The sequence below is a fragment of the Vanellus vanellus genome (genome assembly GCF_965231255.1).
Source record: "Vanellus vanellus genome assembly, chromosome: 12".
NCBI lineage: Eukaryota > Metazoa > Chordata > Aves > Charadriiformes > Charadriidae > Vanellus > Vanellus vanellus.
The window spans coordinates 4,799,351-4,818,408 of record NC_138917.1 but is presented as its reverse complement, the minus strand read 5'-3'; the positions used below and the strand labels follow the sequence as shown (position 1 = coordinate 4,818,408).

Below are 19,058 nucleotides of genomic sequence, written 5' to 3'. Positions count from 1 at the left end.
ACTGGATGCAAAAGTCACCAGATAAGTGCTTCTGGGTTTGTGATTGCCTGGATGCTACCCTTCAAATTTAGAAGAACTGCTTAGCATTATTTTCATACTGTTTTCAAAAATATTTGTGGGTACGCTTTGAGTTAGGTTACTTAGACAAGCTTGGAGTTGAATATAGAGTGTCCCTCTGGCATTGTATGCTGTAATGAGACAGATTTTAGGAAAAAATAGCCCCTTTTTTTTTAATCCAAAGAAATAGGAGTCAGATAAGATATCATAGCTTGATAGCCATCAGCACATGTTGCCAAATAAAACAGATTTTGTCTTGAAGCGTTTCTGTAAATGCCAGTGAATAAGTATGTGCAGAACTTGGGTCATGGTACAATGACATTAGACAGGGCTCGGAGAAGTAGGCATACAGACAGCGTAGCTTTTAGACATGTGGTGGTTCAGCCACACTGGAGTAGCATGTTGCACTAACCATTCCAAATCCAGTTTTTTCCTTATTGTACTAGTATATTAATGGTACATTGCTGAGGGTAGAATTACTTTTTCATTTGACTTTTCAGTTTTATAGTCCAAGGCAAGGAATGTGTGTATGTACAGTAAGTGTACATTCTGGAGTTCCAAACATTTCAGTCACTCTGAATATGAAGGACTGTCTTTCCCCATCTGAGGACTGCAGAGCCTGTTCAAACTACAAATAGATTGAAGCACATTACCAAAAGTGCTTAAAATCCTTAAAATCTATGGTTAAGGTAAAGATTTTTAGTGTGTATGAATCAAACACATTTATTAGGCTGGAAAAAAATAGCTTCTTGGATTTTTAATGTTTCAAGGAGTATCTCTCCCTCTTGAACACCAGCACTTATTTCTGTCTCTCTTTAGACAAGAGTGGATAATGACATATTTTTCTAATGCCTCTCCACAGAGCACACAGGGCAATAAAATGGAATGCTCTTTTTCAAGTATCTATAGATCCAGTTCCTTCTGATATCTTCAGAAGTTTTTATAACGATACCATTGAGCATAGCAAATGAAATTTGTACTTATGCGGTTTACCTAGGACTGCATCTGACTTTTTTCAGGTGTGTCCTCTTTTTCTGCCTAGATATTTTGTCCAGGAAAAACTGAGGTAATGTAGTGCTTGTTTAGGACTCTGATGAGCTGATCAAGGCCATCTGCAGACATATCTACTGCATTTGGTCAGATCTACCCTACAGTATATGAACAATGGATCCCATGCATTCAGGATGCATGGGATCTAATGTGTGTGCACTGAATAGGTGATCTGTGTAAGCACAGTAAATCCAATTCCCTCTGAACTTACTGTATGTGTATAAATCAAGGACACATCCCAGACACATTAGTCTCACTGCATTTCATTTTGTCTGGGAAATCCGGGACAGAAATATGGTAGCCCTAAGCTTCCCACATTCCACACTCCACACACAACGTAATAGGTTCATGTCTTGAACCCTTAGTCTCTCTTGGGCTTTCCATTATTGTTGATACAACACATAAATCTCAGGTTAAGTGTTCTCCGGACTTTGCAGTTATTTGCGATTTTCCTATAGGCCAACAGTCTTTAAATCCTTCCGAGGCTCTTATTAGACTTTTAGGTGGGAAATAATAGATGCCCCTTGATTTAGTTCTGAGGATGATTCAGTAGAAATCTCTTCTCTGTGTAATGCCCTGGTATCTGACAAACCACTCCCAGTGATTTTTGCAGACGTGGGCATTGTTCTCTTTGTTTAATGTTCTCTGCTGTTTTCTTAGCCAAGTTGCTTTGGTATTTATTAATTGAGAGTTGTAAGTAATTCAGTTAATCTAATACTTGATCAGCAATTTCGAATCAACATTTGAGAGGGAACATGCCCTAAGGCAGTTGTTATTTATTCTGGTCAGGTTATTCCTTTCTGGGCTGTTTAAACAGCAACATGTTTTTTGTAACAGTGAGGCAACCCAGTTTAGGGAAGGAGTTTGCAGAAGTCTGCCTTTCTGTTTCTTTAAAAGTTTTGCTAGTAGACTGCTTAGTGTGATAATGATAATCAAGTATTAAGATGGGCAGATAGCATCATAATTAAGAAAATGCAACACTGCAATATGAAGTCCAGGCATCTGGTAAGGATTAGATTTGCTGGTCATACAAAATCACGGAGATACAAACCATTTTGACAGATCTGATAGGGAGAAGAAAGATGAATACATTACTGTTTAAGCTGCCCTTGTAGCACTGAGAAATCCTGTAGTGTTTTCCACTGAAAATATTTCAACATCAAAAGCTAAACATTTGGCTCTCAGAGAAAAGTTCTCATATTTACATGTATCACCCTTTGCTAAATTCTCCCTTAAGTATGTTAAGTATTTTATTCCTCTGTGGAGGAAATATCAACTAAACTGCTCACATTTGGATTTTAGGAGATTTCTTTTGTCCATTCGGAGTTTTGGAGTATGAGTAGGTCTGACTTGGTATTCCAAAAAAGTCCAGTAGCCATGAAGTTCCATAGTAGAGTTGCTTTTGGGCAGCTCATAAGCAAGAAGTTAGAGTAATCTCGCTGAAATGTGAAAGACTGAGCTATAATAAAAGCACTGTGATAATTCAGGGGCTAGCATATACAAGCCACATTTGTAGTTAATGAACAACCAAGCTTTAATCACTGCAAGTAGATCGCTCCCTTTACACCTATGAAAAAGTGCTTTCAAAGTTAAGCACCACAGGCATTTAGTGAGAACTCTGTCGTTACAAAGCTATACCTCCTCATGTTTATCAACAAGGAAAAGCCATAACACAAGCCTCCATTCTCCCCTGTTCTTCCTCCTCCCAAGAACAACAACCTGCACACTACCAAAGCGTTAAGCTCTATTTAGTGAATTGTTAGAGCAGGTTTTTCCTGGACCTAATAAGGCAAGTGTCTGCAGCTCCAGAATAAAGTGGGAAACTGAAGAAAGCTTTGAATTTCAAACATCTTTCAGTGAGGAATTAGTTTTAAAAGACATACAACAATAAGCAATGAAATAAGTCCAGACACCATAATTCAGGGATAGAATATGCTATGAAACTGGCAGGCATCCAGGCCAGAGCCAGGTGCCTGTTTTGGATTAGATTCAAGTGGCCTTAGGCCACCTACAGAGCTTTCAGGTAAAATCTGGAAGCCGCTCACCTCAATATGCCCTACCTTACTTCTATTTCAGGTACTTGTGAAGGATTCCCAGATGGCTGGCCCTCGTCCAAAACAATATGCTTTCAGATTGCATTGTCTCCATACTGTGATGAGGCAGGTTTCAGAAAAAATGTACCTGGAAAACAGACTTAATGAACTGCCCATTTTCCTCAGTTTGCAATATGAAAATTTTACTCATGAGAACAGCATTTATGTCTCGGTGCTCTTGACACCCTTAGTGTGTGATTGCAAATGAGTGAGACACAACTGTATATATATAATCAAAGGGACACAAAAGGTAGAGCCTGAAAAAAAATAATCTTGCAGCTTAGACTACTATAGGTCATAAAAAATAGAAGTACTTTGTCAATCTAATTAATACTTTACCCATCACATTTTTTTGTTTACTTTTAATTCCATTTTATTCTGGATGGTGAAAATAGGCCGAGGTAACTCAAGCTGTAGACTTTAGTGCGTAGACTTCTGACTGCAAATATTTTTTGTTTGACCGTGGCTAAGTCTTAGACATGCAATGCCTTCCATAGTCCTCTGAAAGATCCTGTGCATATCCCAGTGCAGAGTGCGAGTCCAGTTTCATACCGTGAGGGCAGCAGGCACTGCTAGCTGGCTTGGCAGAGCTGGAGTCAGCACATTTCTTCTTGCTAGGTGCAAGTCAGTAAAAGTATCCTGTGAGCATGGGTAAAAAATAATCAGGTTACTCTCAAATAGACTAATCGGTTTCAGTTTCTGGTTATGAAGCTCTAGCACAATGTTGCAGTGTCTGTGTTGCCAAGAAGGTTTAAATCTCATTTAAATTCAAGCTAAAAAAACCCCACTCTCATTAGAAGTAAAATGATCGAAAAGGCCATGAAATCACTTATTAATGCTGCACTCTTTAAGAGTTCAGTTCATCCATGGAGCAAAACAACAGCACTTTCACAGGTTTTGGTACTTCCTGAAGGAGAGGAAGGGAAGGATTTTGGTTATAAGGCACCTCCTAGCAAACATGAACATACCTAGCGTTAGACTCATGCATAAGGGTTTGCCGAGTAAAGCTTCAACCTGCGGGATTTTCATGAATATTCTATTCTGCATTTCTCTTATTGTAATATGCCTAAAAATCACTTCTTTAACTCTCTCAGCTACCTTTACATTCTTGCCCCACTGGGGCGCTTGTCAATATGCAAGTTCAGAATTGCCACCATAAAGGTCCAACTCTAGCCTTCTGGAATGCAACTGAAGAGGGGCTATTAATTTCAATGTCACAAGCGTACAGCATAAAATATTTTCATTCCTTTTTTTTCCCAACGTCCAGCTCTATTGAAAATAGACAAAAATCAAACACTTTCCACTCAGTACACACATACAGTAAGATATTATTAAATGTTGCCACAGCAACCAGTGCAACACTGAGTTTGTAAAACAACTGTTTGACTCCTCAACATGCTGAAATCACTTTGGAAATCAACACCACAGTGAGGGAATAGTTTTGTTTGCAAATTAGGAATGCAAAGAAGGCTGTGGTAAATTAAAAACTGTAAGCTGAGCTCTTGGGATGAGGAGCAATTTTCTGTTCTGCGTGTGTTCAGCACCTAGCTCAAGGGGTCCTGTACAACTACTGCTACCATATTCTTCATTTGTTATCGTCATCTTTTGGCAAGAAAAATGGTGGTAAAATAGACTTCTTTGCAGAAAATAAAAGGTAAGTCATGAAGGCCTTGTTTTCCTGGTGAATGAATATAAAGCAAGTTAAATATTTAGAGTTAATACCCTTATACAAAGCTGTGAAGTGTTTGCTCACTGCCATTGTGGTGTGAAATAGCCTACAAGAAATGAGAATCTGGTGCTCAAAATACAGCTTCCCAATGTCTAACACAAACCCCACTCTTGTTATGCTACAAGAGTTTGAAGTCTTTCAGTACACAGCAAATAGAATATCTATGCAGATTTATTAGACAACGCCTTCTTTGTATAGCATTGCATGGTGCTGTAAGCCCTTTCTTACAGAAGAAAATATGGAACAGCTCCATAATTCTGTGGGAGACATTTTCCTGTTAGGTTGCCAGGCTGTAGTTAAAATTCCCACTGAGAGGTCCATTTTGAGTAAGAAGGAGATGGAGGTGGTGGGTCTGAGCAGACAACTACAAAAGGAAGACGAACACACACTGAACCAGAAGTAAACCCACCTGATTTTCATAGGAAATGGGCTGATACTTAATTGAAAATGGTAAAGTATTTGTGGGTACCCTGCGACTGTTACACAGAAGGGACTGAAAAGGCTCCTGAACTTCTTTGCAATCTATGTTCCCAGCGAGAAGGCTTCAGTAACAAAGGCTTATTGATGTGAAAAGGGGGGGAAGTTTTTAATAGAGGAATCCCAGGAGCCAGCCAAAGAAGCATTATCTTGTATTAAAAAAATCTGCAAATAATGAAATTCAGAGGAGAGAGAAGCCAATTTTCTTCTTTGCTTGGCCCATGAAATTAGTAGCAAATAAAAGAAGAAACACATGTCAAAAAGACTGGAGACTAAATCTTCCCAGCAACATTCTTCTCAGGCTATATTGTTCAAAAGAGTACAGGGGTTCATGTTCAGAAATGCTGAGCAGGTTCAGTTCCTCTTGATCTCCACTGGAGCTGTGAATTCTTGGTACTTTGGAAAATTAAGTCCCCAGAGTGTACTTGAAATATTCATCCTGAAACTCAGACTCCCACCCTGAAACTAACTGGATACAAGCAGGAAAATTGTCATCAGAGATTTTATCTTATAAAGCAACGCAAACTGACACTAGCACTTGTGGGAACAAGTCACATCAGCAGGAGTTACCTTTCCAGTCCAGAAATAAAACGAAAGAGCAAGATAATAAGTCATGCTTGGGTGAGATGAACAGGGGAGAAAAACCCCAAATGTTAGCGTCTATTGGATGAAAGAAGCATGTTTTGTTTACAGAGATGAAAAGAAGAACCAATCAGAAATGAATGAGGTACCATTTCATCCCAATGCCATTTGTTTTGGGGGTGGAGTAACCTCATACATTCCTATCATGGAAGACAGAGATTGAAACTTCCATATGGATTTTCTTTCCTGGCCTGGTTTATCCTTTTCTGGGGTGCAGATGCTGGCTAACTGTAACAGAGACTGGGCTTTCCTTCCTGCACGTGATGCCAAAGTATGTCTGAAACCAATACAAGTGTCTTAGAAGTAATTTGCAGGGGTTTTAAATATATCTTTGTGACTCCGTAGGCTATACAGCCTTCCGGGGATAGTGCAAATCAGTATTTATAAAAAGCGTTTTCAAAGTGGATCTTTGAACCTGCTGGAATACACGGTTTCTCCCATACCATTTTTGATTCATTGTATAAATACAAATTTTGGCACGTGCACAACATTATAAACTGCATAATTGTTTTTATTAGAGTTCTGTGAGTTTGGAGGTACCTGTGCTTTAATTACACTTGGCAAGTTTCCAGGAAAACTCTTCTAAAATGTAGTGCTTGCAAAGCCTTAGTCAGGCCACCCACAATGACAGCTTTTATTTTCCTTCTATTACTGATGGACATTTTCATTTAATTTTGGTCTGGGTGTGTGACAGAGCCCCCACGTACTGAGCTGCAGCCTCCCCCTGTTCACTTTTCAGCCACAGAGTGCGTCGGGACACTGTGGCAGCAACTTGTGACATTTGGATCCAAGCCAAACGAATGCTATTTGCGGAGATTTTACGTTGTCTTTCTGGCTTCCTTTGTCTCCCCTCCCCCTTTTAAAAATTGCTGGTGACACTAGAAATGCAAGTCAGTTAATCTCTTCTAAAATCTAAGCATTAGCCTACAGCACTGACTGCAAGAGAAATGCAGAACATTGCTCTGTGAAGTTTCTGTATGTCTGCCGTAAGCACCCAGCATGGATGTGGTTTTAGTTCCGCTCCTGAGCCCAAATCTCTTGTGTAGCAGGACAGAGCAAGTACAATGGTAACAAGTCAGCAGGATAGCTGGAACTTCATACTCCATGCCAGAAAGTAGGATGTCCAGCTAGCACAAATAAATGTGTAGAACTAATCAAATTAGGATGGACATGCTGTGCAATACAGAGAAATGCATGTAAGCAGAAAATTGTGTTTAATATTTGTAATCAAAAGCATTTATTTGGGACTATAAGAGCCCAGCGCTATGTGCAAATTGGGTGAGGAAAAAATGTAAACATTGTTTCTTTGATTTTGTTGGGAGTTAGGGTACAGCAGGAATGCTGGATCAAGGTCTTTTTCCAGTGGCTGTGATTAAAAAGCTATGTGAAATGAATTTAGGGGCTTATTGACAGAAAATATTACTGTAAATGGTGGTGAAAACCTATTCCACAGAGATTACTCTTTATTACATGGCGTTTGCCAGAATTTATAGAATGCAATCTGAAAACTCTGGGTTTAGAGAACATTTGAGGAAATAACTTCGGTCCTAACACCATGTTTTGAGGCTTCTGCAGAGAGCAGGATTTAATATGAAAACTGGTGAGACAGTGGAATTTTATTCTGTGAACTTTCAGGCCCTTAAGGAACAGGAATTAATGGAGGAAGCACACTAAGTCAACCGGTGGATGTTTTTGTTACTTATACGGTTTCCATGTCAGCTGAAATATAGTTACCCATAAACAGAATAACCAGTGACATGGTATAGCCCATGCCATGTGTCACTGAAGAATGCAATTAGCCATCATGCCAAAGCAACTTTATTACAGTAGCTCATATTATAAACTGATCACTGGTTAGAAATCCAGAAATATGCTTTGGGGAACACGCTAGACTAGCTTTTTTCATTCCTGAGAACACCATAGTCAGCTTTCGCAGAAGTAAACAAAGAAGTCCTCATTGTTTCTTTTTATGAGAGTAGCTTTTGAAAATTTGAGGGGGGAAAGGATACGATGTAGGAGTGGATCTGCTGTTAACAGGCATTACAATGCTCTCTAGTACTTTATAAACCTACTCCGTGCAAATAAGAGCAAGTGCTAATGCCGTTCCAGCTGGAGGGGAAGCTGACCAGTGTCCTCAGAGCATCAGTCTGTTCGGATGTGTCATGTTCCAGCTGTGCCCCTGTACCACACATGAGGTGCTCCCTGTGGCAGGGAGTTAGGCCACAAACTCTCTTTGTTTACGGTCTCCTTTCTGCACAAGGCATCTTTCTGGCACAAGGATACAGTAGACTTCTCAGGATCTTCTCAGGTTCTGTAACCTGACAGAGGAGCTATGATCATTTATGCCAGCTGAAAGGATTTGGCCTCTCCCTAAACTGTATGGTGTTGAGTGGGTTTAGATAATGTACAAATAGCCATGGAAATGTAATTTGGTACCAGATGACTACATCCCTGCAACTACGCTTAATCTATATGAACCCTTCCACAAGTTCTCTTTTGAGTTGCTCATATTTTGTTCATCTAGAGGTTTTGTCCTGCTACAACTGAGTAACAGTTGCTGAACTCTTTAGCCAAATTATATAAATTCACAAAAGGCTTTCAGATTATTGAATGAATAATGGAATGGGAAAGAAAAGCCTCCTTAGCAGTTGTGGTGTGCATGGAGCATAACCAGCTTTGAAGCATAACTTCACTTTGGAGCCTCTTCAGCTTGGGACAAAGATGAACTTGATGAGTTTTGAAAACTACCAGCTCATTCTAAAGAGGGTCATTTTCATTTGTAAAGGGGTTTCCATGAAGACTTCTCCACAAGGAATTTTGCCCAGCATGTGGTTAATCACCACTCACTGTAAATGAAGCCAAAGGGCTTATGTGCTTCACACCAGTGAAATATCTTCATGAGGATAAATGCAAAGACAGCATAAGATTGAGCAGGAAGAATACTGTGAGGTGCTTACATGTATCCTGAAAAACCCAACACATACGTTGTTTGGTAAGAAATAGTCACAGAAATAGTCAAGTAGGAACGGGCAGTTGTAGAAACTGAATACTGAGTTAGCAAAAAACATATCTGCTCCGATTCTACTCTGCGTATTCACTCAATATGATGTGACTACCTGATTAAAACAAGGCCTCACTGCACCATTTTTCCGTTGGGAGTACTCTGCTTCCAGTCATGCAGTCACATATGATTTAAATATGGTATATTCATATTATTTTCTAATACAAATATATCTGGAAAAACAATCTAGGTTGACAGAGGAAGAGGTGACAGCTATCAGACAACAGACTTCTGTGAATCATTCACTCATCTCAGTGGTCACGAATGTCTCACATGATAAAGAATTTGCTCTAACAAAGACGGCAAAACAAACATGGTGGCATTTTTATTTGGAGCATATTTCTTCTGTGTGCCTGTCAGTCATGTTACTGATAATGTGAGTTCTGTGTGGAGCTACACTCTATAACGATGCCCAGGACAGCATAGTTCTTGGGGAAATAAGTCTATAGAAATTCACATGAAAAGAGGGATTCAGAATTAGAAAGAATGGAGTTATTAAAAAAAATATTCCATTTTCTCTGCTAAGCTAGGAAGGGGAAAAAAAGAACATCCAACATCTTTGCACGTAGGGATCAAGACAGTATGAACACTTTGCAAGCAGGCGTGACCTGTCTAGAGCGGGTGGATGAGAAGCCCTAGTGAAACTCGGGCTACGCTCTTGTGCGCCTCAGTGTGGTGATGAAAGCGAAGCAGTAACTCCCTGCTGGGACAGAGCAGCAAACCCCCGGCTTTCCCTTGCAGATACCAGAGAAATCCTGACTGCCTGAGTCATGGTACAGAGATGAGCTCCTTACGCTGGAGCTCCCTCCCCAAGAAGGGGATCATTATCTGCAGTGCAATGCTGCTTAAGGCGGACAAGCTTCCACTGGGTGTCCACACTTTCTTGTATTCACCGGTAATGGAGGAGTTTCTCACTTAGGTGGAACACAACTACAACAAGTGGATACAAACAACTAGGGGAAGAAAAAGACTAACTGAAAACATGACAAAACTGGTCAGCATAAAAAATGATAGCAACATCCCACCTGACAGCTTAGGGAGAACAGAGTCCAATAACAGACTGCAGTATGGTAAGGATTATCTCGGAAGGAATATATGCTGGTCATCTGAGGTGGGAATTGCCAGAGAGTTGGGGGAAAAAAAAACCTGCTCTGACTGCATTGTTTACTACACTGCTGACTGCGGAGCTTTATTTCTCTAATGTTTTGCATGGTAACTATGTTTGCACATGGTAACGAGCTGCCTGCAGGATTCTCTGATGTTTATGACCATCACTGCTGGGATCTTGATTGACTCGGGGAGCAAAGTATGATGTTGTCTGAGCATGTTGACTGATCAATGTTGCTGCCTACAGGCCAAGAAAGGTTGGGGTCCCCTGCCTAATGCCAACTCAAATTTGGACATGTCATGTATAGCCATGCAAAGCAGCGTCACATTTTTGTCTTCTTCTTTGATCATACTTAGAAACTATAAATCCCCAGGGTGAAATCTTAACTCCACAGAAATCATGAGCAAAACTCCCTTCAGTGCTGCTAGGTTTGTGGTGAAAGTTGTCTTTTTCTTTCTTAAACAATTCTTGTAATTGCTAGAGAACTGTATTTATTTTCCTCCCGTCACAGCAAATAAAATGTCGGTCTTCACAGACAGGTAGTCTACTGAAAACAGTCAAGTCTTTCTGCTCAGGGTGTTGAGGTCCAATAATAAAGTTACAGCCCAATAATTTTATATTTTTCTCCTACTATCTGCAATGCACAGCATATTTTATGTGTTTTGCTCCACTGGGACCATCGTAAACCTGTAGCCAGCTATTTTGTTTGAATATACTCGGTGGGAGGTGACAGGTGCACTATTACAAAAAGATCTTGAAACTTTATCATAATATATTCTGCAAGGTGATAATGTAAAACCCACTGGGAAACAGAGAGAGGAGAAGGAGAAATTCCACACCTTAATGTTTAAAGACAGGAAATGCTTTAGAAGGGAAAATATCTCTGATCTGTCTAATCTGCTGCCCCAAACTAGTTACCACAAACCCCCCGGTGAAGGAGGTAGATAGAGGAGATGACCTCCAGCTCACCTCGGCTCCCATTGTGCTCTCCAGCTTGTGTGCCAACTGGAGCAGTGAGGCACCTTAAATTGACACGGCTACCGTTCATTTTTGTGGTGTGACCCTGGGACAAGGGAGATTTTTAGTCAGATTGGACTGAGGCTCATACTGGAAAACACTCTAGCACAAAAGGGAGATCAACAGGTGAGGGACATTTCTCCAAGTGCAGCCAAAACCATCAGAAACAAGTTCTGTATTGATTTCCAGCCCGGACCAGTCCCTTTCACTTCAATACTTCAGTTTCCTTTCAGATTATTTAAGTCTTTGATCCTTTACTGAAGTTTTGTGTAGAAGGGAAAGTGTAACCAAATAGCACAGACTAGGTTAGTCGAGACCAGACCCGAATGCTGCATTTGGCTTAATACACGTAAGCCTCTGTGTGAAAGTCAGCTCCGTTATGGACATCGGTGTAACTGGTCTTGGCTGTCAAAGCTGTATTTTCTTCCTGGGCAACCTAATCTTTGCTTCATTAGTTTGTTTGTTTGTTTGTTTTCCCATGAAGCTACCTTTAAAAATAATAGAAAATAACAGCATACTCTCTCCAAGTGAATGGTGCTTTGGAAGCTGAATGACTGATGCCGGACTCCGCTTCTCCCAGCATCATCACGAACGCTCTGCTCCTTTTGATTGAGCCCCGGGGGTCGCCCCCCCCCATCTTCGCACCCCGCAGGGAGGGTGCCCCCCACCTCTCTGCACATGGCCACAGGTGTGCCCTCTCTCGGCCCAGCCGCCCTCTCGCCTCCCCCGCAGCCGGGGGGGCCGCACGCCACCCCCTTTCCCAGGTGCCTCCCCGCCCGCGCCCGCCAGCCCCGGCCCGGCCCGGCCCCGCCGCCTCCCCATTGGTCCCGCCCGCTCCGCTCCGCGTCGCCCCCCGGGCGGCGGCCGCGCCGAGACGCGGCGCCGGAGGCAGCGCTGCCCCGCGGCGGCGGCGGCGGCGGCTTAAAGCGTGCGCGCCGGCGGCGGCGGCGAGGGCGCGCTCACCTGGGCGCCGCTCCATGGGCTCCGCCGCCGCGCACGGCGGGGGCGCGGCGCTGCGAGCCGGCCGGCGGAGCCGCTGCGGGGCAGAGCCCAGGTGACCATGCGGGGGATCCGGGCCGGCCCGCCGCACGCTTCGGGGAGCAGGTAGCACGCCAGGTGCGCGGCGGAACATGGACTGTCTCCTGCTGGTCGTCTGGACTGTACCTGTTGCGATTCTCGGCGGCAGCTCCATGCAATTCCCGGCTCTCCCGTGGCTTGGAAGCACTGTAAAGGCAGGTCGAGAGCACTTTCTTTTGCAGTCGCCTAGTGTGCTTTCATACCAGGTTACTGCACAGTTTCTGGTGCCTTGTGTTTCTGCCTTCCCTTGTCAAGTAAATCTTGCCCAATACTCCTTTTCTCTCTCTCTCTTTTTTTTTTTTTTTTTTCTCTTGCAGACCCTTCAGCTGTGCTGCCTGTGTTGCATGTTTCATGCAGCAACTTTAACCAGTGACAGCATCAGTGAATTGAATCATGGTTTGTATAGCTCTTTCTGTGTCTGTGTATATGAACATTTGCATGGGTGCTTTTTTATTTTTTGGTGGACTGAGCATTTAAAGGGAAGAAGCCACAGTGTTTGGGGAACATACAGTGAAAGCAAGTTGGCTGCTGTAAAATAGCTAACTATGGGCAGAGATTAACTTGTTAAGCCCAGTGTGCAAAAGCTAAAAGGAACAATATGTAACAGCAAAGCAAATGAATGAGATGGTAAATACATCCATGTTTATATGTGTGATTAGAAAAATGAATGTGTATGGAGCCATGACAACAAAACCTCATGTGTCTGTTACGGAAGCAATAAGACAAAAGTAATGAAAAGATTTGGGTGGAAGAGCAGAAGAAGCCGTGCAATGCAGGCTAAGGGAAAACAAACCTGGAGAGACAGGACTCATGTGAGTGAGAGCTCAGGAGCTGTTTGTTCCCAGGTTGCAGGGACTAACACTTAGATGCTGATGACTTTGGGACGCTTGAAGTGCAGTATATGCTTTTTATTGGGTGCGAGTGGGAACAAAGTACAATAGAGAACTACACCAGGGTGCGGAAAAGAAAACTCTTGCACCCTATCGTCTGCTCACTGGGGGATTCCCTCTCTCCGGCAGCTGCTTGCATTTTTTGGCCACCAGCCTGCTTAGCATCCTCAACTTCTGCCGTTGATTAACACCACTCGAGGAAAGTGAAAGTTCTTGATGTATTGTTTCCACTGGCTAAGGAAAAACAACCTATCACTGGTTATGTTTTCAGCTTAATGTGTGTCCAATATAGTCTATTCAGGCGAAGAGATTGATAGTTTTTGCAACATCTGTTACAACACTAGAAGGAGGGGGTGTTCTTCTTTTAAGTGTTATTTCAATTTAGGAAGAGAAGTGAATTGTTTTAGTGTCAAGTGTGTGGACATCTTTAAGTATTCACAGAGAAATACAGCTCAAAAATGAAATGGGATTGGGAAGCATTCTATTCAGCATCATTACTCATATAACCAGGAATAAGTGCAAAGGTCCTAGTTCAGCAAACGGCTAAAATTCAGACCCAGCCTCTAGGATACAAGTAATCCCTGTATGGCTGGATCAACAGCAGTGGTAATGTACTTCAAGCTGGGCACCTGCTTATGCAGCTAGCTGAATCATGGCCTCTAGTTTTTCAGTTCTTAGATGGTTGTGAGTAGATCTTAGTCTTCTCCTCACAAATAGTTTTGTAATTTTTCACATATTTTATCCAAAACAATAAACTACTTTGACGTGCAATTAGCAATGGCTGGCTAAAGGTTATTAGGTAGGATGTAATCTCTTTCTGCTGAAGGTCAGTTACAATTTGAAACCCAGTCTAATCAAGTCACTACAAAGAGATGAGGTCTCACTCAGTTAAGGCATTAATAAATTAATCCTTTAATCCATTTGAACAAGTGGTACAGTTCTACAAAGTCTCAGTCATGGTTACCCCTACAGTGATACAATATTTGCTGCATTCTTAGGAAGGAAAAAACTCTCAAACCAGAACAGCCTTCACATTTGACAGCGCTTAATACAGGGGGAGGGGAAAATCTACAGATCTGCTGGTGATGACAAATGTCTTCAGAAGAGTGATTGTGGGAATGTTCACAGCTATGCTAGTTAGTCTGTGCCTCTCAGTGGGGCAGAAAGGAAACAAACACTGTTTGAGAGCCTGTGTGACTTACAGGGATGAATTTATGCAGTCAAGCCTATACGCACATAGCCTGCAGAGCTTTCAGGCCATTTCCTAAATGAGGGAATGCTTCATGCCATAGTGAAAGCCTGAAGCTTACCATGTTAGAATGACACTTGCCTTATTTGTCGGATACAAAAGCTGATGGCTAACTTTGTATTGTTACAGATTATGTATTTGTGACACCTGTCAAAGTGGATTCCAGTGGATCGTACGTTTCACATGATGTTTTGCACAGTACTAGGAGAAAGAGATCAACTCAGAGTTCAAAGAGTTCCTTGCACTACAAATTTTCAGCATTTGGACAGGAACTTCACTTAGAACTTAAACCTTCGACCATTTTAAGCAACAGTTTTATTGTCCAGGTGCTTGGGAAAGATGGAGTCTCAAATTCTCAGGAACATGAAATTGAGCAGTGTTTCTACCAGGGATTTATAAGGAATGATAGCACCTCTTCGGTAGCAATATCTACATGTGTAGGCTTGGTAAGTGTTTATTTAAAACAAATCAGCATTGAAAGTATATTCATACGTGGGATAGTAGCTGAAGGTATGTAATTCATATAATATTCACGATACCATACACCATTTAGTGATTTTTCCTAATACCACTAGTTGCTATTGCATTTAACAGAAGAGGGTTTAGTTATAGCCAGTGAACTATATCACATCCTTTGTATTTTTTTGATCACAGTCTTTCAGGAAGAAAACTGGCTGGTAGTCCTAGTAATTATACCATAGCAATTTTCATTTGTTACAGTTTGTGATAGTTTATATGTTTTTGGTTGCTCTTAAGTAAATGCTCTTCCTGCCTTTGTGAACTACTATTAATAAAGGAAAAAAAGAAAATCAATCCACAAGCTTGTGAGGGAAAAAAAAAAAATCTTGTCCCGAGGTTTGTCAATTCCTTTAAGGAAGGGTGAATTTCCTAGCTCAGCAGGAGTTATGAACCAATTCCCCTTCGTTTCCTGTGACAATTTGCATTTATAAGTCTTGATTACTTGATCTTTTATGAATGTTTTAAATATTATCATTGCATATTTTCCAATTATGGCTGTCATCCAAGTTCATGAAAAATTATTACGCATAAACATTTCTTTCAAAATATGTTTGATAGTGCTCCTTGCCTGCAGAGAAGTCTTTACTGATATAACTTGGAAGAATAATCTACAGCATTAATAGCTATTTATGTTTTTAGGCTTAAGCTGTTGCACTTGCAAAGCAATCTCCTATGGATGCAGATTAAAGCAGTGACATTTAATAGTGTTAGGTCTATGAAGCTTCCTGTATGCTTTGTGGTCGACTAAGGTCCAGAGGATATGTTGGGTCACCCTCTAGAAATCTGTTTTGCAAAGGTACTTGTCCATAAGGGCTATTAAACTGTGTGACGGGACCAAAAAAGGAGCACTTGAGACATCCAGTGTTTCCTTTGAAATAGTAATCAGTGACTTGAGAAGACTGTTCATTAGGAAGAGCTGTTGAATACTGATAACTGGTTGAAGTAGTCTGGATTATATTTTGAATGCTCTACTTTTTTTTTTCTGGGCAAGTTAGAGGAATTAGTATCTTATAGATGGAGCAGGTGCCAGGAACTGGAATGTAGTTTTCTTTTATTTTTTAAGTTGTTTTTCTTTTATTTTTTAAGTTGTGTTTGTAGTGCCGAACTGTTAATATCGGATGTGCTTAGTTGTGAAAATGGAGCTTCTGCAGAAACAACTGCTAGCTTTTACCATATTTATTCAGAAAAAAACTGTTTTTGCTTATTGCAGTGTTTGTCTTTTCCTCTAAGAAGTGTTCTACCTACATGTAACAGTTATAGTTTGAGTGATCACCCGTGTTTGGTTGCGTTTTGTTTTTTAACATGCTTTATGAGCTAAGGGAAGCTGGGCTTGTCAAGTCTTGTCTGGAGAAGGAAGGTTCAAGTCTGCCTTAGGTCACAGAAAAACAGAATGTGGTGATCTTAACTGAGACTGAAATGGATCTTTTACCACTGTCTCGACATAGAGGTTGTTATGACTGGTAAGCTTCACTTAGAAAAGATCCAGAAACTGATCAAAAGCGAATTAATATTGTGGCATGAAAAAAATTTATTATGGCAGAACCTTTTTCAGTACCTACATTATCACCATCTAGAATCTTCAATTAGAATTAGAACTTCTTTAATCAGTTCCACAGTTCAATAGATTTCACCTTAAATTGTTATTTTAAACTGGTAAGTGAAGTAAACCTTATAATAATCTCCTGCAGAGTAGGTATCGCAAATAAAGTGTAATTGTTCCTTTTTCCCTATCCATTTATTAATTTCAGTGCACCTAATGAATCCCAGGCAACTCATCAACAGTATTCTTAGTCTCTCAGTCTGCCTTCTTAAAAACGTGTCATCAGCTGTCTGTAATGACAACCACATCATTTTTTACTGTGATCCAAATTCAGTAATCGTATGTTAAGTCTGGACGCTGTGCTCTGATCAAGAGAACTTTGTGAATAGCTTCTATATCCTCTTTGCGCCAACTACTTTTGTCACTTGGTTGCCCTTCTTTCCTATTTGCTTTGTTCACTGCAATTAAACCGAAAGTGTTGTTTCTTCTATATGGTTGGTAGCACTAATCTTTCCATTGTTCCTTTCATTAGCAATAGCTTCTCTACAATAAAACTGCAGTGACCCATTCTTTCAAGCCTGGAACACCACAATGTGATTTGGAAGCAACTGCATTTCAATAGACTACAGGGACTCTTTGATCTAATTTTTTGGATGACCTAGAGTATGCAGTCATTCAGCTGTCTGTTATCTGCCGTTGCCTGCAGAGTAGACTTTTGAGAGAGTCTATATGAAATGGTTTGTTAGGCAGGATGACCTTAACTTAACACTGGAAAGGAGCAAGAGTTTGTTTCTTTGGTATAGATCTATTAAGAGATGTGTGTAGCTTGGTCATGTTTTAATAGCTTAGTTGGCAGAATGGCCCCACATTTTTATGCTGATTTGTTGATTTGAGACCAAATGTTTCTGTCAGTCAACAGAATTTTCTTGATGCATCAGAACGCAAAACTGGGTCTATGCTCTTTATTGGAATAAGTACTGTAATACATCAAGCTAGCATTTTAGGAGAAAGTGTACAAGTTTTCTATGAGTACCGTCTCTTGCCTTTTTATCGTCAAAGTGTTTAGGTGCTTTGATTTTCAACAGGAAACTTGCTTTCATCTGTCTTCTGCCCTTCCCTCCTTCAGTCAGCATCCTTTACTTGCTGGAGCATCTGTTATGCAGCAAGGAAGCTGTGAATTTATTTTAATTTTTTTTTTAATGAAAAGAACTTGTATGCAAGAAATCTTGTTTAGATCTTCCTAAGTGTGTGTTTCACTATCAGGCATTGAGTAGCAGCATCATACTTACCTAATGATGAAAGAGTATGATGGATTTATTCAAATGTAGGCTTATGTTGTACATCACACAGACTTGCTCAGTCATATTATCAAAACTGCTCAAAAGACGGATGTACTTTGTACACCTTCAGAAAAATGTGTATATTCCCTCCAAAGAAGTAGTGATATTTTATTTTTTTTCATTTTCATATATTTTGTTAATACATTCTCACTCACAGGGGTGGGTTGTGTTGTTTTGTTTTGTTTTTTAACTTGTACAATTTTGGGTCAATAAGTTCATTTATATTAATAAGTACAAACCAAGTTTCTGTCTTTGGCATCACCTTAATGTGGCCCAAACAGAAATTAATGCAAAATTTTCAACTCCTTTCTCCACTGATATTCATTATTACTTTTAATAAAAGTCTTCTGTTACTCCAGCATGACTTCTTGGAGTTTCCTTCAATCCCTTGTGCTCTTCCAATTGATGTATCCAGGCCACTGGTTTGTCTTGCTGCTTCATCCTCTGTTTACGTTTTTCAATTCAAGCTGTTCATTCTTCCCAAATTCAATTGTTTTTTCAAATTCCTGACTCGAGCTAATTCTTACTTATTCTAAGTACATGCTTTTATTGCTATCAGTATTTAATAATATATTATTACTTATAATTGCGTTTAGCTAATTGGGCAGACTATGCCAAATCCACAGAACGCAGGGGGCTTCAGTTTTTCTGAAGGAGATGGTGCTGGCCACTCTTAGAGTAAGAAACTGTTTTTAGGACTTAATCAGTGTGGCTGTATCGGTATTCCCACCTCATTCCTTTTGCCTCACCCGCATGTTGTCCTATCTCCTCTGCATTAAAAACAGGTATCTATGGTGGGTACACCATCTTTAACTCCACTTTTATGATGACATTGTCTCTAAAAGTCTTACTACTGTCTCCCTAGTCTGTGTATAAACTGTGTGTTGTTTGTCTCTCTTTATATGCTAGTTTTTGTCTCCTTTCTGTCTCCTCATGGGCTGCTTATGTTAGGTCTATGTATACATAATCTCTTGTATAAAGTGAGTTGTTTGCAGTCACACAGTAAATCAGGCAGAATACAAGAGGACCCCAGAGTTGTCAGTAGTCCAGTTAGGTTCTAGAGACATTCTTAACAGTAATTTATAACTGTGCATTTAGGAGCAGAAGTCGTGTTTCCCTTGTGAACAAGAACTCTCTCTTACAAAGTTGAACAAATTTACATTATACAATACACAACATAGAAAATAGTGAACATAATGAATGAGTAGT

General features: G+C 40.6%; 2 protein-coding genes across 3 annotated transcripts in view; one reads left to right on the top strand and one right to left on the bottom strand.

Moving 5' to 3' along the window:
- The window catches only part of LOC309676955 (hypoxanthine-guanine phosphoribosyltransferase-like), a gene marked incomplete at both ends in the record, with an annotated part of 114,956 nt that extends 102,590 nt beyond the window's left edge, over nt 1–12,366 (bottom strand). The window contains one exon of the mRNA XM_082489621.1: nt 12,085–12,366. Coding sequence (XP_082345747.1) covers nt 12,085–12,366 — 282 coding nt within the window. The remainder of the gene's footprint in view (nt 1–12,084) is intronic.
- Nucleotides 12,365–19,058, top strand: part of ADAMTS18 (ADAM metallopeptidase with thrombospondin type 1 motif 18) — a gene marked incomplete at both ends in the record, with an annotated part of 78,936 nt that continues 72,242 nt past the window's right edge. The window contains 3 exons of one of the 2 annotated variants that reach the window (XM_082489191.1): nt 12,365–12,466; nt 12,629–12,707; nt 14,580–14,896. In XM_082489191.1, the coding sequence (XP_082345317.1) occupies nt 12,365–12,466; nt 12,629–12,707; nt 14,580–14,896 (498 nt within the window). Of the gene's footprint in view, nt 12,518–12,628; nt 12,708–14,579; nt 14,897–19,058 lie in introns of both variants that reach the window. The other variant, XM_082489190.1, reaches the window with a different exon arrangement.